General features: G+C 39.4%; 3 protein-coding genes and 1 pseudogene across 11 annotated transcripts; 2 read left to right on the forward strand and 2 right to left on the reverse strand.

Moving 5' to 3' along the window:
- The first annotated feature begins 4 nt into the window (after positions 1-4).
- On the forward strand, positions 5-6,682 carry LOC105451484 (huntingtin-interacting protein 1). 2 transcript variants are annotated; one of them, XM_011691954.1, is made up of 18 exons: positions 761-849; positions 1,099-1,352; positions 1,573-1,636; positions 1,771-2,128; positions 2,202-2,263; positions 2,765-3,039; positions 3,121-3,323; positions 3,464-3,602; positions 3,677-3,764; positions 3,887-3,975; positions 4,068-4,271; positions 4,346-4,526; positions 4,618-4,905; positions 5,113-5,354; positions 5,444-5,596; positions 5,720-5,820; positions 5,903-6,132; positions 6,221-6,682. In XM_011691954.1, exons 2-18 carry the CDS (start codon positions 1,311-1,313, stop codon positions 6,382-6,384), a joined length of 2,883 nt encoding a protein of 960 aa, XP_011690256.1. In that variant the 5' UTR covers positions 761-849; positions 1,099-1,310; the 3' UTR covers positions 6,385-6,682. The 2 variants fall into 2 exon arrangements, with proteins under 2 accessions (XP_011690255.1, XP_011690256.1); XM_011691953.1 differs by lacking the exon at positions 1,099-1,352 and having other exon boundaries at positions 5-849.
- Positions 6,683-7,736: 1,054 nt separating this feature from the next.
- On the forward strand, positions 7,737-23,463 carry LOC105451487 (protein polybromo-1). 8 transcript variants are annotated; one of them, XM_011691961.1, is made up of 27 exons: positions 7,737-7,890; positions 8,838-9,090; positions 9,207-9,452; positions 9,598-9,726; positions 9,819-9,998; positions 10,085-10,529; positions 10,927-11,039; positions 11,146-11,244; positions 11,487-11,549; positions 11,645-11,797; positions 11,870-12,037; positions 12,117-12,280; positions 12,381-12,675; positions 15,472-15,677; positions 15,802-16,141; positions 17,475-18,059; positions 18,172-18,329; positions 18,441-18,613; positions 18,700-18,872; positions 19,038-19,109; positions 19,976-20,158; positions 20,465-20,587; positions 21,234-21,474; positions 21,562-21,712; positions 21,801-21,850; positions 21,920-22,037; positions 22,128-23,463. In XM_011691961.1, exons 2-27 carry the CDS (start codon positions 8,986-8,988, stop codon positions 22,342-22,344), a joined length of 4,950 nt encoding a protein of 1,649 aa, XP_011690263.1. In that variant the 5' UTR covers positions 7,737-7,890; positions 8,838-8,985; the 3' UTR covers positions 22,345-23,463. The 8 variants fall into 8 exon arrangements, with proteins under 8 accessions (XP_011690263.1, XP_011690264.1, XP_011690265.1 ...); XM_011691962.1 differs by having other exon boundaries at positions 8,916-9,090; XM_011691963.1 differs by having other exon boundaries at positions 8,975-9,090.
- Positions 23,464-23,996: 533 nt separating this feature from the next.
- Positions 23,997-24,977, reverse strand: LOC105451489. The gene is made up of 3 exons (XM_011691969.1): positions 24,836-24,977; positions 24,566-24,685; positions 23,997-24,429 (listed from the first exon to the last, which is right to left on the reverse strand). The coding sequence occupies exons 1-3, from the start codon at positions 24,897-24,899 to the stop codon at positions 24,290-24,292; spliced, it is 324 nt and encodes a 107-aa protein (XP_011690271.1). The 5' UTR covers positions 24,900-24,977; the 3' UTR covers positions 23,997-24,289.
- A 1,033-nt stretch (positions 24,978-26,010) lies between these two features.
- LOC105451491 overlaps positions 26,011-27,512 on the reverse strand; it is a 2,054-nt pseudogene continuing 552 nt past the window's right edge.

Raw genomic sequence — 27,512 nt, forward strand, 5'->3', positions numbered from 1 at the left:
CACGTATATCCTATTCTACAATTTAGGAATTGAGTAGACAGAGCGGTAAATTTACAGGAATTGATAGATCATTACATATCTAACAATTAATTACGTGAAAAGAGTCCGTTTATTGGAAATTGTTAAAATTAATGACTTAAAATTAAAACAGCTGGAAATATTTATCAACATGAAACAAACTTGTACGTAGAGATCTTGTGTTACAAAAATTTTTTAATGATATATTTAAAAATTATATACAAAACACGTCGGTAAGAGAAACTCTCCCCGGAGGAAGGATTTATCTCGTGCGCCGTTCGATGGCAGCGTAGTGGCGTATCGCCGTTCGCACGGCGTTCTATGTATCCCGTAAACGGCTTTCCGGTGTGGCGTGTTCGTGGTTATTTGTTATCACAATTTTCTCTCTCTCTTCTTCACTCTGTATACGTGTGTGTACGCGTCGATTATCTGTCATCCGTCGTCCCTCCAACGCTCGACCGTCGTCGGTACGCAGGAGAGACACAGAGAAGAAGAAGGAAGTAAACTCGCGGACTCGAGAGACTTCGGGAGAGAGAAAAAAGTCGTCGCCAGTCGCAACGCTCCACTGCAGATCCGCTCGCATGACGGTGACACCCACGTCGGCGGGTCGAGCGGAATCGCACGCGGAATGACGCGCTCGCGGCTGTCACGCTCGTGAGTGAACGGGCCAGACGGACACACGGGACGGACGGGGAATCGCCGACGTGGTGTCGTCGCGCGAACATGTCACCGCAGCCATCCCGGCGAGGGGATCGCGAGCAGAAGAGAACGACAGACTTGAGCCGCGCCGCGGGGTTCGCCGCGCCCGGATCTCGGGGGCTTCAGCAGCAGGTACGCCGCACCCGCTGAGATGAGAGGTCAAGCAACTCGGGAGGGGGGCCCCCTTACTTCCGAGCAGCTGCCCCCGCGAATGTGCCGTCGTGTGTATGCTTTCCATCCCGGTCTCTCGCGCGGACAACGCGAGAGCGGCGTGTATGTGTGTGTCTGTATGTGTGTGTGTGTGTGTGTGTGTGTATCCATTGCCATTCTCTTCTCCTACACGTGATAATTGCGAGTAACGTTATAACTTTCGACTTGCAGCTTCGCAGATAATACACGCATACCGCAAAAGTCTACGTCGGCCCTACGTCGGAAATGACACGAGCCGACCTGTGAATTTTGACGGAAGCGCGCGTATATATCCGGATTTGCGTCGACGCCGATATTATTAGAGCGGTATATCGTTTCACGCGCGCCTTCGACCACATCCTCCTTTTCCTTCTCTCCTCCGGTGAATTTATTATGCTATCATCATGACCACAATACCGCTGACTGATAAACAGCTTCATCAACTGGTGAGTCAAAGAGATCGCGCTATATACACGTTGGAGTATCGCACAATTATCTCATATCCTGAATTAGTTGGGAATTATGTATAGACGGCACCCGCGGAGCGTCCCTTTAAAAAAAAAGTTAGCAAGAAAAAATCATTCGGATATCCACCCGGTGAAACTTAAATTATTCATCCCTCTTGATTTTTTTTTTGTCACGCAAACATATGATTGTTGTTTATAGAGCATTAGCATCGGGAAAGCCGTAAACGCGACGGAGACGCCGGTCAAGGAGAAACATGTTCGAAGTATCCTTTTTCTAATAAAAATAAAAAAAAATTTTAAAAAAACATAATATACCCATAATATTTATTATTAATACATATCTGAGAGATGTGCAACCGAGAGAGAAAGAGGAAAGTTCCTTATAAGAGCGAAACAGGTGCCATTATTGGTACATACCGAGAGAAGAGCGGCAGCATCTTCTGGACGTATATGCTGAGACAACCGTTGCAGGAGAATCAGATCGTTGCGTGGAAATTTTGTCATGTTCTGCACAAGGTGCTGCGCGAGGGGCATCCCCGGGTCGTCGTCGATTCCCAGCGGTATCGCGGCAAGCTGGAGGACATCGGGAAGCTCTGGCAACACCTCCGAGAGGGCTACGGTCGTCTCATACAGCTGTACGCAAGACTGCTAATAACTAAACTAGATTATCACAAGCGGAATCCGCGCTTACCGGGGAATTTGCAAGTAACGCCGGAAGAGCTCGAAGCAATTGGAGAAAATGATATTAATATATAGTGAGTCACGTTCTTTTTCACAACTTTAACGAATGTAATGGTATTTATATGTATAATTTATTTATTCTTTTAGCTTCCAGATGTCTGTCGAAATGTTCGATTATATGGACGACATCTTGAACTTGCAGCATGCAGGTACGCCCAAACTTAATGTGTTTGATATATTCCGCAATCGCTCATGGTCTCGTTTGAGAATATAAACTTTCTATACAGAGCAGCGCGTTGATTGAATTCTTTGACTATATAAATATGGACTGCTAGTCCCCCCGATTTTACTATGTAAAAAACATATGCCCAGTGTCGCCGAGCTGAAGTTGAGGTATCGAACTTCGATTTTTAGGCTCCACCCCAGTCAGTAAAAAAAATATCAAATATCTGTCAAAATGTATTAAATGTTATGTTGAAAATTGATAGGGAGCCAAAAAAAATCTCAAATCGACGGAATGAAATTAAAAACAAACTCAGCACCTTTTCTTTACACGTCGTAAACACGCTGATTTCACAGGAGCCTTCCCCCTCCCCGCAGAAAATTACTGACTGAGGTGGAGTCTACATCTTTCAGCTTGGCGACACGTGTGAAGTTAATTACTATCAGTCCATACTTATATAGTCAAAGATTGAATTCTCTATTCGCAGTTTTTGGTTCTCTGGATCTATCCCGATCGAATTCGATGACACCGTGCGGCCAGTGTCGACTCGCGCCTTTAATTCCGTGCATCCAGGACGCGTCGCAGCTGTACGATTGCTGTGTGAAAATCCTGTTCAAACTCCACGGCGCGCTGCCGGCGGACACGTTAACCGGACACCGCGATAGATTCTCGAAGCAATTCCACGAGCTGAAGAGCTTTTACAATACCATCAAACATATGCAGTATTTTAAACATTTGATAGCAATTCCGTCGTTACCTGAGGTAAGGTGTTTAATCAGCTAATTAATATATATGAGAGAATTTCGCGCGTTATATATATCACATTTATTGTATTTATTTCAGAAGCCACCCAACTTTTTAATACAAGCCGAGTTGAGAACGTACGTCACGCCGATAGTGGTACTTCCGCCCGAAGCGTCTATAGATGCCGAGACTGCCATAGAAAACCTTATCGATACATCCGATACAGGGTCGTTGACGGGCGATCAGTTGGATTCTGTGAATACGCGAAACGGCTCAATATCTCCTGATACTCTTGCAGAAAGGTAATACAAGATTAACATTTCTTTCTTTTTTTCTGTATTTATTTGTATTTTTGTATTATTTTTTCCTAATTGAAATGGACAAGACACACGATTATAACTTTTGTATATCTTTTCTCTTGCACAAATATGTGCTCTTTCAGAGACAGCCTTATCGATCATTTGTATCAAGAAAATGTTCGTCAGAGGCAAGAAGTAAATCACTTGTTAATGGACCATCAGCAAATAGTTGCGGAATTTAGAAATCGTGTTCTAGAATTGGAGTCGACTCTTTCTACTAAAGTAAGCGCAACTTATCACGCAATTTTAATAACTCCACTCTGTTTCGCGAACTAATTGTTGTGCAAATATTTTAGAGTAACGAGATTGTAATGGAGAAGCAGACTTGTCAGAAATTAATAAAGGAAAACGCAGCTACGGTACTAAAAGTTCAAGAAATTGAAGGTTGGTTAAATTTTAATTTATCTCTTTTACGATTTTATAAGATTGTGCATTATTTATTAAAAATCGTGCATTTTAAATGTTTCTAAATGATTAATTTTATTCTCGTTAAATTTGTTTTTAAGGAAAAAATGAAGTTTTAGAGGAAAAGTTTAAGAAACTCAAGGATGTTTATTCCAAACTGAGAGAAGAGCATATCGGTTTGATCAGAAAGGTACGTATTTGAGATATCGATAAAAAATCGGTGATAAAAAAGAAAGATTATCATATTCGTTGTTTTACCCACGATATCTTTACACACGAAAGAAAGCTGAACTCGACAAAGAATTTGGAGGAATAAAGATAGAGCGAGAGCAATCTGAACGTCGGACGTTGAAAGCGGAAGAGCGATTGCAAGAGTTGCTTCAAGGGCAAGCGTCGACGGAACAGGAGACGCAGAGAGTGGCGCAGGCGCGCGAGGATTTGGAGGATGTGAGGAAGAAACTTGACGCTGCTCAAACTGAAAATTTGGTAGGATTTTGTTTTTAAGTGAATGCTTTAATTGTTAATTATTCTAGGCGCGCTAATAAGAAAATTTGTTGTAGGCGTTAATAGCAAAGATAGATTTTATTACGTCCGAGAAAACGGCTTTGGAAGGCGATCTCCATGATTTGCTGGTACAAAAGGAAGAGTTGGATTTACGAATAGTAAATCTGGAAACTGACGCCGAACGGTCCCATAATCAGATGAAAACGGAGACCAACACGATTTTGTACGATTTATTACGTGAGTAATAATGCGATTGAATAAATATTCTTGCTGAAATAAATTTGTTAAAATTAATTCAGGACTGTAAAGGAAAAATTGTTTGTTTCAGTGAATGCTATATCGGAGGCGGAATCTATCTTGCATCACGCGATGCATGCGATCGATAATCCGGCCATATCGGCGCTAACTTGCACGCCCGATTATCTCGCAAGTTTGTTCGAGCCGACCGAAAAATCGTTTAATGATTTGGAGGAGGCATACAACACTTATATGCTCGATACAACGAAGGGAAAAACGTTAATTCGCACCGCCGTGCATAGCGCATACTTTCTGGCTCTCTATCTGATATACGCAAAATCTACTTCGAATACATCGACGGATATTGGTCTGGCCGACAGTAAGTTCTTTTACGACCTCTTACGATCGCATGATGATGCTTTAAATATTTTGGGGGCAAGATGTTACCTTGAGAAACGTGAAAAGTGTTGACCAAAAATTAATACTGTCCCTTGGACATTTTGAAATGAGAATTGCGAAAAATATTCTGGAGTGTATATAACAATTTTTTTTAACGCTTTCTATAAGACTCGTCGTACACTTGTAGGATTTGCCGATGAATGCAAACAATTAGGCTCGCAAGGTTTAATTATGTTGAGTTATGTCAAAGAGAAGTCCTCAATGACCGGTGCGCAAATTGCAAATGTCAAAAGTCAATTACAAAAGATTTCGTCTCTCATAAGTACGTTATCGACTACTCAGAACAATGTGGAAATTATCGGAACTTTAGTAGAAAGCGAGTTGCAGAGTATGGATAAAGCTATAGAAGAAACGGTTGCAAAGATACAGGTGCTTAATGATAAGAATACTTGCGAGATGGGGAGAAAGTGAGAAAACAAGCCTTTAATCTCGATTCCTTTCGGTTTACTTTCAATTAGGACATGTTGGATAAATCTCGCGCGGCGGACTCGGGTTTGAAACTAAAAGTGAACGAGCAAATCTTGGATTCCTGCACGGATCTAATGAAGTGCATAAGAAAATTAGTGCAGAAGTCTCGCTTTCTGCAGAAAGAGATTGTGGAACAGGGACGGGTATGATGAGCTTATTTTAACAATTGTTTGGACATGCGAACTGTAATATCTGTATCTTGTAGTAGACATAAATAATTGACACAAAAAAATTATAATTGGATATCATGACGATACTTTGTTTAGGGAACCGTTTCCGCAACTGAGTTTTACAAACGTAATCATCAGTGGTCTGAGGGTCTTATCTCGGCGGCGAAAGCGATCGCTATGGGCGCAAACTTTTTGTTGTAAGTGCCAAATAGACCAGAGTGCAATTAATCTAGGTTCTCCAAACGTAGTTTACACGCGTGCATACGTATTGTGTTACAGAGAAGCGGCGGATAAAGTTGTGTTGGGCAACGGCAAATTCGAGCAGTTGGTTGTTGCCTCGCAAGGAATTGCGGCATCCACCGCGCAACTGGTGGTTGCCAGTAGAGTAAAGGCTGACAGAAATAGTAACAATTTGACTGAACTCTCTAAGGCTTCGAGAGAGGTGACTCAAGCTACAGCGAACGTTGTGGCGACTGCTAAAAGCTGCAATCATCTTGTCGAGGAGAACGGTAATTTGAGGACATTAATCGAATTATCATGCCGCGCCATCGCTTGCACCGCGTTTCTTAATATTCCTGTATCCCTGAAATTTTGCAGAAGATCTAGATATGTCTAATCTGAGCTTACATCAAGCTAAACGACTCGAAATGGAGGCGCAAGTGCGAATCTTGGAGCTGGAGCAGGCTTTGGAAACCGAGAGATTACGTCTATCCGCTCTTCGACGTTATCATTACCAGCTTGACGGTGAGAACGAAGCGTAAGCTGAGAGAGAGAGAGAGAGCATGGATTTGAATATAGATTAAAGATATTCAACCAACGCGAAAAATTGTATGTAGATAAAAGGATTGTAGCAACCGTGTAAATTAGTCTCGACTAACCATGATAGAGATCGGTTTCTCCGTTAGAAGTGAAACTTTTATTATTCATTTACTACTATCAGCATTTACGTATTATGCATGTCTCGAAGATCAACGATAATTTTCCGTCGTATTATAGGGATCGATTAAATGTACTTTATTGAATATGATGCTCGAGTATATCGATCGTATATCGAATGATTTTTACGGTTTTGCCGCTTTTTTATTCTTCCAGAATCATTTTTTTACATTCACTTTTTATTTGATACGAACGAGCATTTATAAGATAAGGTACATTTTTATGCGAATAAATTTAATGAGCAATGAAATTCAAAATGTCTAAACGCGAGTTTCTATTATATTTGGAGTAATTTTATAAGAGAATCGTGTTTTTTCTAAACAAATATATATATATATATATATATATATATATATATATATATAAAAGGAGGATTGTATGTTAAGTGACGAATACCTGAAACTTTACAGATTTACAAAGTTTACTAACTCGTTAGATATACGTGTGAGGTATCTTCATTTTCAAGTTAAAAACGATTCGTGTGTTGCATAGTAATTAATTTAAGCTAAAGCGTAAATTAATTAAATTTCCACTATGTTTTCCCCCTTCCTGGCGATGGTCAATGTTACGGGAGATTCAACGTATGAGTGAGAGAGAGAGAGAGAGAGAGAGAGAGAGTGAAACTTAACATATGAAATTCCTCTAATGGTCTTACCAAAGTTATTATTTTATAAACACAATTTTCTCAATAAACCATCGAGAGAATGAAAATCTGTGTGTTGCTGACTTTCACACAAGTTTAGTATAAATGCGTCTGCATTAGCGCAATTTCCTTTTATTTGTAATTATGTAATAATTATGAATCACATTAATATAATGTATAGAAATTAAATAGAAACAAAACTCTGTGTATCAAAAGGATCTATACCTGATGTGATTTGTTTCGACCAATTATGCATACAATCTGGAAATTCAAAATTTATACGGTTAGCTAATAATATAATATTAATTTTATAATTATATATGTATGAGGAAACAGCTATATAATAAATCATAAATCAAAAGTCCTACGTTTAATAATATAACCAGATGTTTATATCGTCGGTCGATAAACAAATGTCGCGACAGTAGAGTGTGTGTCAATGTTCTTCCCGCGTTATCCCCGGATTTAATTTACCCGTCGAGCAGACAACACTTGCGGTTTTACCGAGCGGAATCCGGCGACGGCGGCCGCTCGCAGCATGGCGTCGGCCGAGACGTGTGTCATCCTGGAACGCGGATGAGAAGCGCGGTGTACGCTTCGTGTTTCGCGCCTTCTCGAAGGGATTTTCGCGCATACATATGTCTCGCGCATTAATGAAACTCCTCTCGTGAGAAGGGCGCGAGGACAGGTGAGAGCCCGGGGAGAGGGGGAGAGGGGTAAAAAGAGACACGAGACGAGAGTGGTAAAAAACGCGGTGTTGGATATACCTCGAGCGGCGGGGGATCGCCGTGTCGAGTATCGGCGGCGTTCTCGGGATTCCGGCGGCGGCGGAGTGCGGACTCGCGCATTCCGGATATGGCGGCAAATTTCGGTTGGAATGCAAGGCGATGATGGGGCCCGGGCCGGGCGCGGGAGAGAAAGAGAGAGGGGAGGTGCGTCGAACGTCGTCCTCCCGTCCCGTGTCGCGAATCCGCACGCGGTGAGAGTAGAGGAGACAACCCGGGACAACACCGGGTTGATAATCGATGGTCGCTAGCGTAAGGGGCGGCGAAAAACGGCGTTCAAAAGTCCCACATCGGCACTGCGCCCCGTCGTGTGGACTGCACACGTCGGCCGCCGCGTTTCGAAGCGCAGTGGCGACTTATCATGGCGGCGTGATTTTTTTTTTTTAGCTACCAGTACCGTGTGTGTGCTCTTCGCTCGCGCTCGCTCGCTCTCTCTCCGTCTCTCTCCCCCTTTCTTTCCCCCCCCCCTCCCTCCTGCGCGCCGTATAGGTGACGTTCTCTCCTCCTTCGAGGAATTCAACTCGTCAGAACGTTAACTAACGCGCACGCGAGTCGGAACGTGGGACCGCCGAGTATACGCGTGTGAGAGGCGGAAAAACCCCCGCGTCCTACCTCATCCCCGGGACCTGGCCCGCGCCGCACGTCGCCGCGGACCAGGGAGAGACGACGTCGTGCGCCTCGGATAGTAGCGGCGCGGCGGCGATCCGACGTGCTGCAAAGGCCCCCGCGTTTTAGTTCAAGAACCCTTTTTATGTGCACACACACGCGCGCACACGTACGCGAACGTATGTGTATGCGCGCCGTGTACATTTGTTTACAAATTTTGTGCTTTCCTACCGCCGGCCGACAGGGAACCCCTGTAACGGTCCCCACGACGTCGCGATCGCGGCAGCGTTCAGGCGGACGATGTAGCGGCGCCCTGTTGTAGATACACCGCTAAAGGGATCACCTGTCCAACTTGTATACACCCTGTGTGACTTTTTCAAGATACGCCGAGGATGAACAAGCGGCGTAGAACGTCGTCGGTGGCGAGCCGCGGCGCCGAGGACGACGGCGACGATATCCCGCCGGAGCCGACGAAGAGGAGGAAAAAATTGGATCCTGTGAGTGTGTGTGTGCGTGCGCGCCTTCCTGACGTTTCCTGCGCCCCGCGATCTTGTATTTCTAGCATAAATCGAGTACCCCGTACACGCGCTAATAATCTCTTTACCTTGTACAGAGCGACTTATGCCAACAATTGTACGATATACTTCGTAATCAGAAGAAGGAGGACGGATCCCTGCTGTGCGACGCGTTCATACGTGTGCCGAAACGCAGGCAGGAGCCAGGTTACTACGAGGTTGTCTCCAATCCTATAGATCTGTTGAAAGTGCAGCAAAAGCTCAAGACCGACGAGTATCGCGATATGGACGACCTCGCTGCTGATATTCAGCTTATGGTGAACAACGCCAAAGCTTTCTACATGGTAAGATCTCTTATTCCACTCAATTGTGTCATTTTAGTTTTTAAATAATCGTCAGAGCAGTGCATAAGAGGTTAATTATTGTTACTGCTAGTCATTTACCTCCTAGCGATTGAGTTCTTCCTGTTATGCATAATAATTTTTGTAGCGTACCTCCCCTGAATACAAAGATGCGACTGAACTGTGGGAATTGTGTGTAAATACTAAAAATCGTATTATGGAAGAGTACGAAGAGCCAGAACCTAAAGGAAAACTCATTCTAAAAGTTGGAAGATTGGTAATGTTTGACGATTTACTCGAGTTCTCAGTTGTTGGGCATGTGACGCCATACATTGCGATGAGATTATTAATCCATTGATCCATGTTTAGGCGCGTAAGGTAACGACGCGGCAGGACGACGCGGAGGACACTTCGGAGAGTTCAACGAATCTCGATGAGGAAACTATGCAGCAGTTTGAAGATTTGTTCGCAGCAGTTATGACGGCGACTGATCCCACTGACAATAACAGACCGCTTCATCTTATGTTTCAACTCAAACCATCCAAGAAGGTTCGTCCGCCTTTAAATCCATCCTTAAATCGTCCCCAGAATTGACCGTAGCCGTCGCTTATCTGCAATCTCAATTAATGTCGCAGCTCTATCCGGAATATTACGACGTCATCGAGACACCGATCGACTTGAAGACCATCGCGAGGAAGATTCAGGAGGGTGCGTACAGCTCGCTCGGCGACATGGAGAAAGATCTAATGCTCATGTGCCGTAACGCCTGTCAATTCAACGAGCCTGGCTCGCAAATTTACAAGGATGCCAAACTTCTGAAGAAGATAATCACCGCGGCCGCGAGAAGGCAGGACAGCGGGTTCGGCAGCAACGCCCTCAAGATCGCTACGACCGCACCGTCGACGAGAAGCAAGAGGGGCAGTCGTACCATGGCGCAATCCTTAATAGCGCAAACTGCGACGTTGCGTGATGAAGATGACGAGAGCGATGATGAGGAGGAAGAGCCTGCTGAGACTGAGGAAGCTGATAATCCACAATGGCAACTGTTTCAAACCATTCGGACAGCTCCTAATAATCAAGGTATGCATGAAATAATATTATGAACACGGTCGCCACCTCTCTGGTTTTCATCCAGAGACTTCGGTTTATTCAACAAATCTCTCCGGCTTTCCGGCACACGAAAATAATCTCCGGGCGAGCGCTTTAAATTTTTACAACCTTCTCTTTGGGTAAACAATGATTTTTTTGGGCTCATTGAAAACATCTTTGGCAGGAGAGCCAATTTTGATCTTTTTTTTTTGAGAATATCTACTTTGAAAGAATTTTTAATAGTCTGGTTAAAATTAATGATTTTCTAGCAGAACATTAATACATGTTCGGCACAATACTCATTTAAGATGGCAACCGTGATTATGAATTTATAATCTTGTTACAGAATTTTTGGTATAATGACATAACTATGTGTTGTTGCTTACAGGTGTAAGGATGAGCGAATATTTTTGGAAGCTTCCATCAAAGAGATTATATCCTGATTACTATAAGACGATTAAGAATCCTATATCTTTATTACAAATACGTACAAAAATAAAGGTATGTATTATATCACGATAGAATAATTTTTTTTTTTTTTTTTTTTTAATACTATATTCTTCTATTGAAGGTCAGTACTATAATTATCTTTAATTATGATTTTCAGAGAGGTGAATATGGTACTGTTAGTGAAGTAGCTGGAGATATGAATATCATGTTTGAAAATGCTAAGAAATATAACATGCATACTTCTCGACTATACAAGGTAATAATTTTGTGGCTTACACATTTTATTTGAAGTTAATTGCAATCACATTTAATTACATATATGATACAAAAATATTAAAGTAGACAAAATTAATTATTAATAACGTATGAATGATCTTCATAATTTTTTGTCAAATTTCGAAGAATTTAGCGATCGAATAAAAAATCTCAGGGAATGTTTGCTTTAATATACAGTAATCGCAGTACAATTATTCACATGTATTTTCCGTTTTATTACAGTGTGCTGCTAAATTGCAAAAAATAATGCAAGAGAAAGTACAAGAACTCTTAGAATTCGATCAGGTAATATGCCGCATAAATTGATTGACGATAATTTTATCACAGTATTTTTGCACGAGAAGCGGATGTAATATATCAAGCTTTCATTATCTCTGTAGGACTCCGATTCGGACAGCGAATCCGAGAACAGCTCGCAGCAGCCTAAATTGATTAAACGCGCTTCGAATTTACTGACACGGGGGAAATACAAAGACAATATACCGCTGAAGAAGCGATTGTACGCATTGGTCAAGTGTGTCATAGAATACGTTGTAAGTAATTCCAAAATACGTTACATTTGATATATTCGGTCGACGTATAGCATGTGTCGTATCGTGTTACAGTGCGAGGACGGTCGGCAGCCCATGTTAATGTTTATGGAGAAGCCTTCGAAAAAATTGTACCCGGATTACTATCAAGTGATAGCAGAGCCCATAGACATGCTTGCGATCGAAGCCAATATCAAAGTGGAGAAGTATCAAAATGAGAACGAATTAATACAGGACTTTAAGGTATTTGTCGTTTGAATTATTTAAAAAAAAAATCACACCAGCTGGCGATGGAGATATTTACGAAATCCCTCGTCTTTAGTTGATGTTTAACAATTGCCGCCAATATAACGAGGAAGGCTCGTTGATATATGAGGACGCCAATACATTGGAGAAAGTTTTGATGGATAAGGTGAAGGAGTTGGGACCCCTGCCGGACACTCCTAGGTCCAAGTCCTCCGCATCAACCCCAACCAGAAACGTCGGGTATGTCGATAATATATACGAAAAAAAAGGAGGTAACAGTGCTTATTTTGTTTTAGTCTTCTCTCTACCTCTCTCTCTTTCTCCCCCCGTCTATGTTCAGGAGACCGAAAAAGATAGTACCGCTTCATCTGCAAAAGTTGCGTACCCTATACGACACGATAAAAGATTACCACGACGCAAAGGGGAGGCAGCTGTCCCTAATTTTCATGAAATTACCAAATAAAAATGAATATCCAGATTATTATGAGGTGATAAAGCAGCCTATACACATGGAGAAGATAGCGTCCACTTTAAAGAATAATGGATATGACAATTTGGACGAATTGGTGTCCGATTTTATATTAATGTTTGACAACGCTTGCAAGTATAACGAGCCGGACTCGCAAATATATAAGGTTTGTATAGCCAAGGTCCTTCATTCCGTAAGCATTTTATATATATATTTAAAAAAGTATATATTATCTTATTTACTGAAGAATCTGCACGTATTATCGAGATTTATTAACGTTATTAATAATTGATAATACTTCAAAATTTTGATGCAAAGTCAAGTAGCTTGGAATTGCAGTTAGCTAAAGATTGACAATATGCAATTACTTGGTGTTGCATTGTTATCTCATTTATTGAAGAATCTATATATATTATCGAGTATAATAATTGATAAGAATACTTCAAAATTTTGATGAAAGATCAAGTAGCTTGGAATTGTGATTGGCCAAAGATTGACAATATGCAACTACTTGGTGTTGCATTGTTATCTTATTTACTGAAAAATTTACATGTATTATCGAGATTTATTACGTTATTAATAATTGATAAGAATACTTCAAAATTTTGATGAAAGATCAAGTAGCTTGAAATTGCAGTTGGCCAAAAATTGACAATATGCAATTACTTGGTGTTGCATTGTTATCTCATTTACTGAAGAATCTATATATATTATCGAGATTTATTAACGTTATTATTAATTAATAAGAACACTTCAAAATTTTAATGAGAGATCAAGTAGCTTGGAATTGCAGTTGGCCAAAAATTGACAATATTTAATTACTTGGTGTTGCATTGTTATCTCATTTACTGAAGAATCTATATATATTATCGAGGTTTATTAACGTTATTAATAATTAATAAGAATACTTCAAAATTTTGATGAAAGATCAAGTAGCTCGGAATTGTAGTTGGCCAAAAATTGACAATATGCAACTACTTGGTGTTGCATTGTTATATCATTTATTGAAGAATCTACATATATTATCGAGATTTATTAACGTTATTAATAATTGATAAGAATACTTCAAAATTTTGATGAAAGATCAAGTAGCTTGGAATTGCAGTTGGCCAAAAATTGACAATATGCAACTACTTGGTGTTGCATTGTTATCTCATTTATTAAAGAATCTACATATATTATCGAGACTTATTAATGTTATTAATAATTGATAAGAATATGTACTTCAAAATTTTGATGCAAGATCAAGCAGCTTGGAATTGCAGTTGGCCAAAGATTGACGATATAGTCAAAATTTTGAAGTATTCTTATCAATTATTATACTCGATAATATATATAGATTCTTCAATAAATGAGATAATAATGCAACTATTTGTGTTGCATTATTATCTCATTTATTGAAGAATCTATATATATTATCGAGTATAATAATTGATAAGAATACTTCAAAATTTTGATGCAAGATCAAGCAGCTTGGAATTGCAGTTGGCCAAAAATTGACAATATGCAACTACTTGGTGTTGCATTGCTATTTCATTTATTGAAGAATCTACATATGTTATTGAAGTTTTATTAACGTTATTAATAATTGATAAGAATACTTCAAAATTTTGATGCAAGATCAAGGAGCTTGGAATTGTAGTTGGCCAAAAATTGACAATATGCAAATATTTGGTGTTGCATTATTATCTCATTTACTGAAGAATCTACATGTATTATCGAGATTTATTAACATTAATAATAATTGATAAGAATACTTAAAAATTTTGAGATCAAGTAGGTAGGAATTATAGTTGGCCAAAGATTGACAATATGCAACTACTTTATGTTGCATTAATTTTCAGTTGCAAAGTCTAATTTTTTTTAAGCATTTTTACACTGAAAGATATTGAAAATGTTACACTCTAAAATAAGATCCCTTTATCCATCTTTAATAGACACAGAAGCATTGCCTACTTCCTTAGTGACATACAATTCTAATTGATTTTTTATGTTGAATGTTTTCCATATATCATCAGGAAAGTTAACTTAGAGTGTTAATTAAGCTCTACTTAATTTAAGTAAGCCTGAGATCTCTTGCCAATATTTAATTTGCAGGAAATTGATTTCTAACTTGCAAAATATTTATTTTTTTTTATAATTCTTTAGAAGAGCTAAAAATATGTTGATAACTTATCAGCGACATTAATTTAATTAATACTGAGAAAATTGATTTGAGAGCTTAGTATCCAAACTTGACAAATTTTAGACTGAAATTCCAATACGAAATACAGATTCTCGAATCGAGAGAGAGAGAGCAGTCGCGGAGACGGAGAACTTCAGTTGAAATTTCGCGGCAAAAGATGGAAAGGCCCCAATCTGTTTACCGTCGAAGTTTGGAGGTTACGTGAGGCTTCCTCCGCCGTTCTCCCATTTCATCCCGTCGTACAAAGCCTTTTTATCGAACAATGCTCTAGCTTATTCACGCGAGACGCGCGGCACGCGACATTTTTATAAATTTAAACAATTGTACATATAATTTTAACCGTCGCACGCCACGATGTTCATACATTTTAACCTTGTTACCAATTAGCGCATTTTTATCGCGATTTTCTCCCCGAATCTTTCGCACGGCGTGCCTTCGAATCCTTTAGCAGCGAGCTCCGGTCGCGTGCACGCCGAAATTCCCCGCAGAGGATGTTCCCGCAGAGCAACCCGGGCGTGTTGGACGGTAACGCGGCGCAAAACCCGTTGAAAGTGCGGCCGTGTTTCATACGCCTGTTGAGAGACAAGGAGCTGGACAGGCACATAAAAAGATACAAAAAGACCGAGACAGAAGTAAACAGACAAATACAATTCTTACTCTCCGTATTATTTTGAATGTCTTTTCGCTGGCGCGACGGCCTTTCCTTTCGTCAGTTCGGCACTGGCGGGTGTGCAGGTATCGCAGTGGAATTGACAGCGTTTATAATCGACGTTTCAGGATGCCTTGATACTCCAGAGATTGGTGCTGCAGAGCAAGCTGCAATTGAGCGAGGACGAGGAGAGCGTGCCCGACGTGTCGGCTGCCGTACAGGAGATACTGGCGACAATATTCACCGCCCTTTACAATCACCAGGATGAGGAGGGCAGGTGTTACTCCGACTCCATGGCCGAGCTGCCGGAGCACGATATCGTCGACGGCAAGAAGTACGAGTGCGCTTATGATTATTTTCCTCTCGTTTTTCATCGAGAAGACGAAATCCTGTTGTTTATTATTAGGATTTAAAGATTCATGTGCGCGTAAAACGAGGGCTTTTATGTTGGAAAACAGAGTACGGGGCCTGTCGTTGGATTTGATCAAGAGGAGATTGGATCGCGGGGTTTACAAGAGGCTGGATCGATTCCAAGAGGACGTTTTCACGTGCCTGGAGCGAGCGCGGAGACTGTCGCGCACGGACTCGCAGCCGTTTGAGGACAGCGTGGAGCTGCAGGCCTTCTTTCTACGTACCCGCGACGAGGTGACCCGCGGCGGGGATCTGTTGCACTCACCCGCGTTAAACTACACGCTTCTCGACCTGTCCGGTCAGGTGGCGGAGCTTAAGAGAATTAAGCAGCAACAGGAGTTGAATTTGCCCAACGAGGACGAGAGTTGCGATGGAAATGAGACAAAGGTAAGTTAGAGCTTCTTGCTTTATACTAGGGCTGTTTCTTACTATTACTACTATACTAGTACTACGATACTAGTACTTTTTCAATACACACACGCACGCACACACCACCCACACACATGCACACACGCACGCACGCACACACACAGGGTGTCCCCGTAAAGTGGCCACCCCTTTTTATCTCGTAAACTAACAGAGATAGACTTAATAAATATAATAACGGCTCTGATTAAACTTTATTGTAAGCACAGTGATCACTTAGAAACATTATCTATGTTAGAAAGCGGAGAAACATGCGTAATTTTTGCAATGTAAAATGACAACTTTAATAGATAAAAGTTGTAGCGTTTTTTTTTTTATGAATACAATGATGTGTGACATAACGACATTATCTTACAAATTATACAAATTATTTTGATTTAAAGTTTTACGAGCGACTATTACCTTTTCAGTTTCGGCCCTGCGGTGTGGCTAACTTCCGACTTTCGCGTTGACGATTGACGTGTTAATGTTTTCATCTGATCATAATACTCTCGTCAATGTCAGAGTCGGAAGTTGGCCACATCGCAGGACCGAAATTGAAAAGGTAGTAATCGCCCACAAAACTTTAAACCAAAATACCTGTTATAATTCGTAAGATAATTTTGTTATATCATACATCGTTGTATTCATCAAAAAGAACGCTACAACTTTTATCATATTAAAAGTGTCACTTTACCGTGCAAAAATTAATCATGTCTTTAACATAGATAATATTTCTAAGTGATCACTGTGTTTACAATAAACTCAGGGTCGTTTAAATTGATATAATATTTATTAGGTCTATTTCTGTTAATTTACGAGATAAAAAGGGGTGGCCACTTATATGAGAACACTCTGTGTGTGTGTATATGTGTTTATGTGTGGAGGAGGCGTTACTTTTTAGTTTTTACTCACTTCGAATTTTCGAACCTTCGACGTTAATTTCGATCTTTCGAAGTTTCGTAGTTTTGAAAAATACATTAAAAATTTGAATTTTCTTAATTGGATTGTTTTATTGATCATTATCTTTCCTTATTTACACATGTATCAAGTTTAATTATTAATATTTCAGGTTATAATACTTTCAAATTTTTTAGGAATAATTTTGTATATATATTAATTCTTTTTATTTACAATATTTATAAATTTTCTGAATGAATTTATCATTTGCACAAATGTATTTTTTGAAACTTCGAAGCTCGAATATCGAAGCCTTCGAAGCAATCACTAGCCCCTACTTTATACGAGATGTATTTGCGAGTTTGACAGCTCTCTTCTTGTTATGTAATTTAAAATGTTTTCTACTCTTGCGCAGGACTCTGAAACGAATACGAATACGGACACGAACAATACCGACAACGGGGGCTCTATGAGCTTCAATCAAGAAGTGTACAGGGCCGGTGACTTTACGTACATTGAGCCTACCGAGAGAGGCATGGAGTACAGCGTGGTTCTCATAGAAAGGCTTTGGACCAATGCGGATGGCCAGCAAATGTTGTACGGGAACTTGTTTTACAGGCCCAGCGAAACGTATCACGTGGCGTCGCGGAAATTCCTGGACAAGGAGTTATTCAAGAGCGACGCTCACGTGGCGGTACCTCTGGCGAAAGTGGCCGGCAGATGTTGCGTTCTGAGCGTGAAAGATTACTTTCGAATGCAGCCGGAAGGCTTCCAGGAGAAGGACGTCTACGTATGCGAATCGCGCTACTCCACCAAGGCCCGTGCGTTCAAGAAGATCAAGGTCTGGAATTTCGATCCCGATCACCTGTCATTGGTGCCCCGGGAAAAGCCGTTGGAGCCGAAACGAGTGATCTCGGTGTACAAAGAACGGCTGGAAAAGCACAAAGAGGAGATCGCTGAGCTGGAGGAGGGGGAGAAGTTGATGGAAAAGGAAAGACCTGTTAGTAACGGAATCAATGTCTTCTTTCATTTTCTCGAATTATCAGCTCTTTCTCACTTTAATTATTTTAAATTAATTACGCTGCTTAACGTGTTTTTTTTTTATCTTGCAGAATGTGATATTGTACAATCCAGATGATACCGAGAACACGTATTACGAGCAGTACGGCACATGCGCGGGATCTGTGAAAACTGGCGATTTCGTTTATGTAGCGACAGACGGGGGTAGGCAGCAAATAGCGCAAGTCGATGCTATATGGTCAACCAAAGAGTGAGTAATAAATACGAAATATGTTTGTTTTATATATTTTATTGGCATATTTATATATTACTTGTACATTATATCTGGTATGTAACATTGCCGTCTCTTGCTTATTTTCAGCGGGAAGTGTTATTTCAAAGGCCCATGGTTATTGATGCCTACGGAAGTGCCACATACGCCTACGAAATTATTTTATAAGCAAGAATTGTTTTTATCTACTGTAGATGGTACTCATCCCATTGTAGCTATTGTTGGAAAGTGTGCCGTCCTTGATTACGGAGAGTACATATGCAGTGAGTGTTCGTTGTTCCGTCGTTTAAATGAGATTTAAAAAAAAGTGGAAACAAATTGACAACATTATTATTGATGAATTATATAGGCAGACCGACGGAAATACCGGAGGACGATGTGTACATTTGCGAATCGCTTTACGACGAAAGTAAGAGCTTGATGAAAAAACTCAGTCAGGATGGTTTAAAGAAGTTCAATCACACGTCGACGGTAACCGAGGACGAAATCTACTTCTTCCGAAGGCCTATTAATCCCGCTAAAGTATGTATGGTCTTAAAGATATCGTTAACTACATTAAATATATTATTAACTAACATATAAATGCATACTTAATCTACTCTGCGAATAATAGGGATATGTCCTTAGTTCAATCTATTTGCGACTAACTGTTGAAAATTATTGCTTTGCATGTCGTGTGTGTTGTAGGTTTCGAGCGACCTGGCGCAGACGCAAAGTCAAGTCAAGTCCGTCACGCCCAGCTCGGCTCAATTTGAAATGGTAATTACTAATCACAGATATCTTATGTCTCTTGTTTTTAGTAACGTACATACAATATGCAATCGCACGTTCCTTCGAGAGATCACACGCAAGCTGATATAGCAAAAGTCTAAATCCACTCTCGTGTATAAAAAAAAAAAGAGAAAAGGCGAAACATGCCTTTCCCTCCCTCGATCCAATTGACATTTGAATAATTGCGTGTGATACAAGTATTTTTGTTATATCAACAGAATGCATTTACACGCATGTTTTTTCGATCTATATGCCGGCATATTCATTCTTTCTTTTGTTTTGATTATGTAACTATGTGTTAGTATTTGTGTCTCGAGCGGTTTCATCCGACAATCTTTGAATCAGAGCACCTGTTGGGTTTTATCGCTAGAGTATGTTATACGAACGCAGAGCACACCACCGAAAGATCTTGCTTCCATGTCATTCTAATCCAACTAATGTAAGAATGAAGAATTTCGCTTTGGAATTATATACATATCAACTAATCTGTTTATGCAAAAAGTTCCAATTAATAATTGTACATCGTATGTTGCGACTATACATATATACGTTACATATACGTATATCGATATGCGTATGCTGATATGATGTCGAATTGAAAAAAGAAAATTGATATTCAGTTACATTCGAGAGAGAGATATATATATATATATATAAAAGTGTACGAGATGTAACGTAAACGTGGGAGATTATCGCGATTAGTTTTCTTCGGACAGAACACGAAGAAGGGATGACGTTCCTTTTATTATGTACCAACTTTTACTACTGGAGAGAGTCGCGAAAGAAATATATATATATATTTTGCGACCGGTAGTAAGGGATAACGAAAGGTAACATAAACATAAATGGTGTAGGAAGCGTCACCATTGTTACCGAAGCTGGAACCAGATGTGCTAAGCATGGGGGTAGGATTAGGAGTGGGAGTGGGAGTAGGAGTTGGGGAAGACAGCATGGATGCTGGTGGTCCACCATCCGTTGGATCTACGGAAGCTCAACCGGTGCTCTCCAATACTCAGACACCTGTGTCGACTAAGAAGGTAGGCTTTACCGTGACCATTTTATTTTTTATTTTTTTTTGTTCCTTTCATTCTTACCAACTACTTGTCACACGTCATATTTTGTTTATTTTACATTCTTTTTTTTATTTAATTTAGAGAAATATGCCAGCATACATACTCTTTTCGTTTCTCTCTGCACCGTTTGAAGACACACCCACCTGTCTTAACAAAATAGATCGACAATTTGATGTTACCTCTGTTGAAAAGATGTTAAAAAAAAAAGGCAATATGCTCGTTCACAATGAACACGGTGGCATTATAATTTGTGTTTTCTCTTCTGTTTAGAAAACGGCGGGTAAGAAATTAGTTACGGGCTATATTTTGTATTCGAGTAAAATGCGAACGCAGATTACACAAAACAATCCTGAATCGTCCTTCGGAGAGATTAGCAGAATTGTTGGCAACGAGGTATTTATTTCTTTTTCACTGATTGATTTTTTTAGTTAATCAATAAAATGGAGTTTCGATGAAGGAATGTATGCAGAATAAATTTCCTCATACATGCGATCACATACGCGAAATATCTTCGTTCAAGCATCAAATTTGTTGAACTATGTAAACTTTGATCATCTTGACATTTATTTGATAAGGCAAATAAAAAAAAGAAATTAAAAAAACATGCTTGAGATCATATGTAAAGGGGTCACTTTACATGTCGCTAAAACATTATTCAGCATACTTGGTCCTTTATCCAAATAAATTACGTTATATGGCTACTCTCTATTTTTATGAATATAGATGTCTTGCGTACAAGAATATATAATGCATCTTTATTTTTTTTTTTTATAAGAGTAGTACATACGTAAGCTTCTGCCTATCTAAATTCTGCATATATAGCGCCTTGATTTATGTGCCTACCGTTCATCATTCTCGATGTATAAACGTTATCTGTATTGTTCGGTCTCTCGGTGAAGAAGAGAGAGTAGCCATCGAAACAGTTCGTCGAACCACTTTCGCGATGTGCAGAAATGGTTCTCCAACTGTTTGTCAATGGATTACGAGTAGCCCCCTACGGGATTGGATCGCGTAAAACGTGAAATCACTTTCGTTTCAGTGGAGAAAATTACCGGCGGGGGAGAAGCAAGCATGGGAGGAACGGGCGATTAAGATGAACGAGGACGGCGGCCAGCTGAAGGGCACTACTACGGTGAACACGAACGCCACGCAGGACGTCGTGTACGAGTGTTGCTGGGACAATTGCGACTGGCAGTTCGAGGACATGACCGACTGCATCGATCACTGCATCGCGGAGCAGAACGGTCACGTACAATCGTCGTTCGTAAACGCTCCCAGTGGTGAGTATGCAGCCGCAGTCGCGCGGCAACGACGCGTCGAACGACGCAAGGGACAAAAACTATACTGATATCCCGTCAATGTTACAGATGTGGAGTTTCAGTGCCAGTGGCGTGGTTGCGGCCGAACGAAGAAATCTGTCCCGCCGTTCCCGAGCGTGCAGAGGCTCGCGAGACACGTGAAGGAGGTGCATATTCTCAAGTCGCACGGACGCATAATACCTCCGTCTGAGAGGAGCAGGTGGGAATTTATTTATTTATTTTTTCGTACGTCGTTTTGTAAGATGCGCTTTTGTAAAACACACCGTTTGCGATTTGTGTTCCCGCAGGAATTACATGCCCTCGAAGGGACCCACGGTACTGCCGCCGATGGAAACAGGTAATTATATATTATTACAAGTTTTTACGTAAACGCGATATGAATAAGGGAAAAACACATTTCACGTAGAAACTTCAGCTGCCGCAACTCAGACGAGCAGTGTACCCGCCGCTAAGCAACCAGAGCCGATGTTCGTCGCGGTACCACCGAGGCCGAGTCGCGTATTGCATTCGGACGCCTATTTGAGGTGAGTTTCACGCACGAGGAACTCCACTTCGTGGAAGATATCTTTTCGACGATTGCGCTAAAGCGTATCGCTTGCTTCTTTCGCACGCAGGTACATCGAAGGTCTAAACGTAGAGAATCGCTACATATCAAATTGGGATAAGCAGATGAACGCCAATCCGGATAATACGCAGATCCCCGACGTGACGAAGTTGCCGGCCGAGTGGCTCGGCAACGGCGTTGGGAACCATGGGAATGTGGTAAACGCTCTGTGGACACTCAGAAACATGATGATGCGGGATGTGTTAGCCATCAATAAAACTTTATAGTTTATAAACTGTTAAGATTTATAATTTTTGAACGTGCGACGCAACCTATATACTACACAGACCCGTCGACGCTAGAAAGACTGACGGCACTCTCGATCGTTTAAAGAATATCTATATGTAGAATTTTTCTTCTCTTTTTTTTAAATAATTTTTCTTTATTTAATTATATATAATTATATAAGTTCGGTGATATGATCTGAAAGTATCTCTAGGCCACAGATGTCTAACGTCCGGCCCACGGACCGGATTCGGTCGGCGTGGTCTTTCAGTCCGACTCGCGACCGTATTCCAAAAATGAAATTTAGACTACACTTTACTTGTAGTTTCTGGCTAATGCAATAACTTGATATAGTCTGGCCTGCGAGCAATGGTCAAAATTTAAATCTTATCTCGCGGTAGAAGCTAGTTGGGCATCCGTGCTCTAGACAATTCTGCAAAACTATGTTAACTATATATTCGAAATTTATTACTCAGGCATATAACGTTTTTTGTTTTATTCTATTGGCAAGAGATTTTTTTTGCAAATAAAATGTTTACGCTTTTTTTTTATTTGGATTAAATAAAATTCTGTTTTAAGATCATTGTGTTTCGATTATGTGTTGCTTACGACTAATACGATGTGTGTACATAAAAAGATCATACTATATAGAAGGCCATCATTGTGTAAATACTCCTGTTAATTTTCACTTTTCGAACAAAATTTTATATGTTCTGTATAGCGCAAGTAACACATATTCTTATATTTAAAAAATATGAAAGCTGAGAGAAAGAAAAAAAACTTCTTGTATTAGAAACGTAATGGGAAACTACGTATGTATATAGAAACAAATTTGCGGAGCAGCTGATAACGCAACCGATGTCGCGCTCTCTTATCAGTGCTGCTTTCACATACTGTCGCGAAGGTGAGAAGACATAGTGAGATTAATCAAATGATTTATTCGCTATTGACCAATAGCCGAAAAGGAAGGAAAGGAAAAAAAAAGAGGACGGAATCCTGCATCTCATATGCAACAACAATGTAACCTCGTAGCATATATTATTTTTTAAGAATTTTCGATACGATCGGAAGAATTTTGAAGACGTACGTAACTGGCAAATACAAAATGAAATTTTTTACTACAGTGTCGTGTACATATGTTTCTTGATACGATATATTTGTAGAATTTAACTACGATCCCTTTTCTACGTGAACGGCTTAGCATTTAGCTCTTCGAAAAGCTCATATATCTTGGCTGAATAAATTTTCGTTGCTACTCGACATTTTCGCGAATTGTGAATCGATTTTAAATTTCATTCGCCGTCGGAGCGACGCATATTCGACCTTTCACCTAGTAACATTGTTTCGACATTGTTAGCGATTTAGTTCTACATTCATTTTCTCATTGGTAGCGAGAAACTTAACCGCTTCGATGTATAAAATGCTTGTCCTCTAACGTGCGGTATTTAGTATTTGACAAAATATTTTTGTATATGTAATGTAACTGATAATCTGTGCATTATGACGTAAGCTTTTTGTATAGGTTGCCATAGTGCCAGACTTTCGGAAAGAAGGTCAATGTGAAGTTAATAATACCAGACATATGAAACATGCCGTTGCTAATAAATTTGTAGTAACTTCTAGAAACTCACTCGGGGTATCATAAAAAGGCTCATTCTTTTATAATGTAATTTATTACCTCGTTGATATACAATTTTTTCGTTCTGTAATACAAGAGCTTTCTTTCATATACCAGATTTTATTTTTTTCCCATCGAGAAACAATCTTGATTTATTTCACTTAACATTGATGGAAATAGTTAAATTCGATTTATTTTTTTATTTTTTTTTGCACAACATCACAAAGGCAAAACTTAATCATTGCAAGTCGAAAAGTGAGGATTCAATTTCCAGTTCTTTAGATATTCTTATGGAAAAACTCTATAAAAAATATATACACGGCGGCGTTTCAAAAATCACTGACTCTGCCACCGTGCTGCCAGTCTCCCCATTTAGTAGGGTCCTCCTCGTTATCTGATATCAGTTCTCCAGTTCTTGGGTCAGTTTTTACTAATACTAAGTTCACGAATCGCTCCCGTGGTCCTATTTCTAGGTATTAAAGGAGAATCAGTACGAAAATTCCTGAAGGTCTGAGCGTAGTCGATTTCTTATGTGGAAGTTTATATCGCAAAAAGAATATCTCGTTGCACTACTATTCGTTCTTATTAATATCGCTGTTACATACTTGGTATCGGCTGCAATTTAAGTTTCTCATGGAACTGCTTCATTCGCGGCGATTCTTCGATTTCGAGACTCTTTTCCGAGGACTTCTTTAAAATCTCCTCCGCTTTCAGGAAAAAAGCACCTAGTACGTAGTACTCATTTAATTTATATAAATCGTATAACGGGATGAAGATTATACAAACAGACAGGCGTAATGATCAATTCATAAAAGTCGATTTCAAATTTGTAAGTTTAAAACAATATTCTGAAGCATTTTGATCTTGACACGTACTTGTGACAAATCGCCTACAACTTCTTATTTGTAGACTCGGCAAAATATAATTTATGCGAATCATCGTGCGTACGATTATGAAAGCATTGACGTGACGAACAGTAATTTTATTAATAAAACACTATCGCCAATGTAGCCATGATCTCTGCCATAATACAAATATATATAAATAAATATATATAATATATATATATATATATATATATATATATATAAATTATATATAAAATACTGTACGTTGCTTTTCCTAATCTAAAATGTAACTGAACGACGCTGTACATATCTATTTTAATTTTGTACGATGATCGCGCACTTATAAGTACTTATAAGTACTTTCTGGGAATGACAAATCGAAATATCATCGATCATTATGAAATATGAAATATGATCCTGCTATGCACCGGATTGATAGTTGATTATGCCGCGCACATTGGACTGGAATTCATACGCTCAAGAGCGGCAGTAAGAAAGGTCGCTAACAAATATTTTTTATTTTTTTGTTTAGTATCAAGTAAAAGAGCACTTTTGAAATGTTATGCGATAGAATTTATCAATTTATGACTACAATTAACTAACAAATTTTTTATATTAACAAATTAATTAGATTACGATTAGAAATTTACTTTAACGAATTATTGTTTAAATTATTAAATAATATAGTTTGAACGAAATTGCAAATTATGTATGTATATATATACATACATAATTTATATTGATAATTCTTAAAAGACTCTATAGCGCTTAAAAGACTCTATAACGCTTCAATATAAATACATAGAATGCTATTATAACTTCTCATCTTATTGTACTTGCAGCACTAACGACGTTTAACGTTATTGGATCAGCAATGTTTAATGGTGGCTTGAGTACATTCCTAGTCTTTGTCCTGTTAGGTTTCGGCCTGGCTTACGTTTTCATAGCTTTTTTCAAGGTGTACATATGGATAACAACATCGAAAGTATAATTGTTGTAAAAAGAAAACACGGAAATGTTATATATTTTATATCTACTACTTCTACCTGTGATATTGAGCTTGGCGGGACCCGATGAGAGAAGGCAACACAGCCTAGAAAAGAGTCAAGTTATGCAATATCACAACGGTTATTATACCGTCCATCTATCCCAAATTGAGAAGAAGACTTTGAAGTTTCAATGTGCAGTCAAACAAAATGCAATTTTTTGAAACGAATTTACTTTTATAATTTTCCTTTACAGATACAGAAGACGCAATTGCTAAATGACGTTTAGCAATGCTTCAAAAAGGCTGCTTAGGTAAAAATATTTTTGTAGAAAATTATAGCGCACTGGAATTCGTATGATAGTGGAACGAACAAAGCGCGCATATCACATCACGGCGTTATATGTCTGTCTCTTTCTCCTCTCATGTCCTTCCATTCTTTTATACATACATTGAACAAAACCACTAAATAAAAATATTTTTCATTTAAAGGGAATTACACGAAGTTATTTGCTTCGCCTGTTTGTGATCAGTCCATCCATCTTTCTCTTGCTCGTCCCTATCTACGTCCATATCCTCGTCCGAACTGCTGGACTCGTGTTTCACTGGCAGAGAAGGGCGAGCAGGCTGAGCGGGTAGCTCCGAATTCAACCACGATTGCAATGGTGGTAATCTTTCAAATTCCGTTTTCGCTGCAGACTCGTTGCCTTCCTTCCAATATCGATGAAACCTCAATAATAACTCCGCTACTTGCATACTGCTGTCGTCAGTGTCGTCATCGTCGTCATCTAATTTTATTATGTTAAACTGTTCGTTCATGTAATCATCCAGTATATCGACCATTTCATCATAGTTTAGATCTGCAAAAACAACACAATTAAATTAATATAATTCCATATAACATTATTACTGTACTAATATTAATGCTTCAAAAAAAGTTCAGCGAAAGTAACCTTTCGTATACAGCTCATCCGTTATATATGAACAAAATTTCCTTGCGCGTTCTACTGGAAAGTTGTTGAGTTGCAGTACCGCCATCTAAAAATGAATATATAGTTTGATTACGCAAGGTAATAATTTTTTAAATTTGACAATAATATATATTCTTACATTTAAAATAGATATAGCAACTATTTGTTTTTACTATACTTCGTTTCATATAAAAATATAAAGCATTTTAAGCATCTGATGAAAAGAAAAAAAGGAAAGAAATACTTGTGTCAACATTTTAAGACACAAGAGAGAGCGTCAGATTTTAAGAATTTAATACGAGATTAAGGATTGTGAGAGAGCTTATTTTTAGTCCTGTCCAATTACTGAATATATGTTGGGTGATTGTTAGAAAAAATTGCTTACTGCGATCACTGCGCTCCATTTTAGGTTATAAATCTTCTTTCACTTAATGCAGCGATTTGTCCGTGACCGACACGACCAGTATAACACCCAATTAATCGGATTTATGATCAGAAAACATTTATGTATTAGCATAAAAAATTAGTTTTGTCAATAACTTTCAAATATATTATTTTCATTCGCATTCAGTGGATGCAATGCAGTGAATTGAGGTTATAACTTCTTTAAATTACACCGGCACACAAAAAAAAAAAAGTGGTTTGTGCATTTGACCGGACCCATCTACGGACANGTTTTTCGACCCGCTGAATCCGAATTTGAGGTCCGTTGGGCTCGGTCAAGGTCCCAGATTTTAGTAAAATGCAA

This window comes from Wasmannia auropunctata, unplaced genomic scaffold (genome assembly GCF_000956235.1).
Source record: "Wasmannia auropunctata unplaced genomic scaffold, wasmannia.A_1.0 LD336051.1, whole genome shotgun sequence".
Classification (NCBI taxonomy): Eukaryota; Metazoa; Arthropoda; class Insecta; order Hymenoptera; family Formicidae; genus Wasmannia; species Wasmannia auropunctata.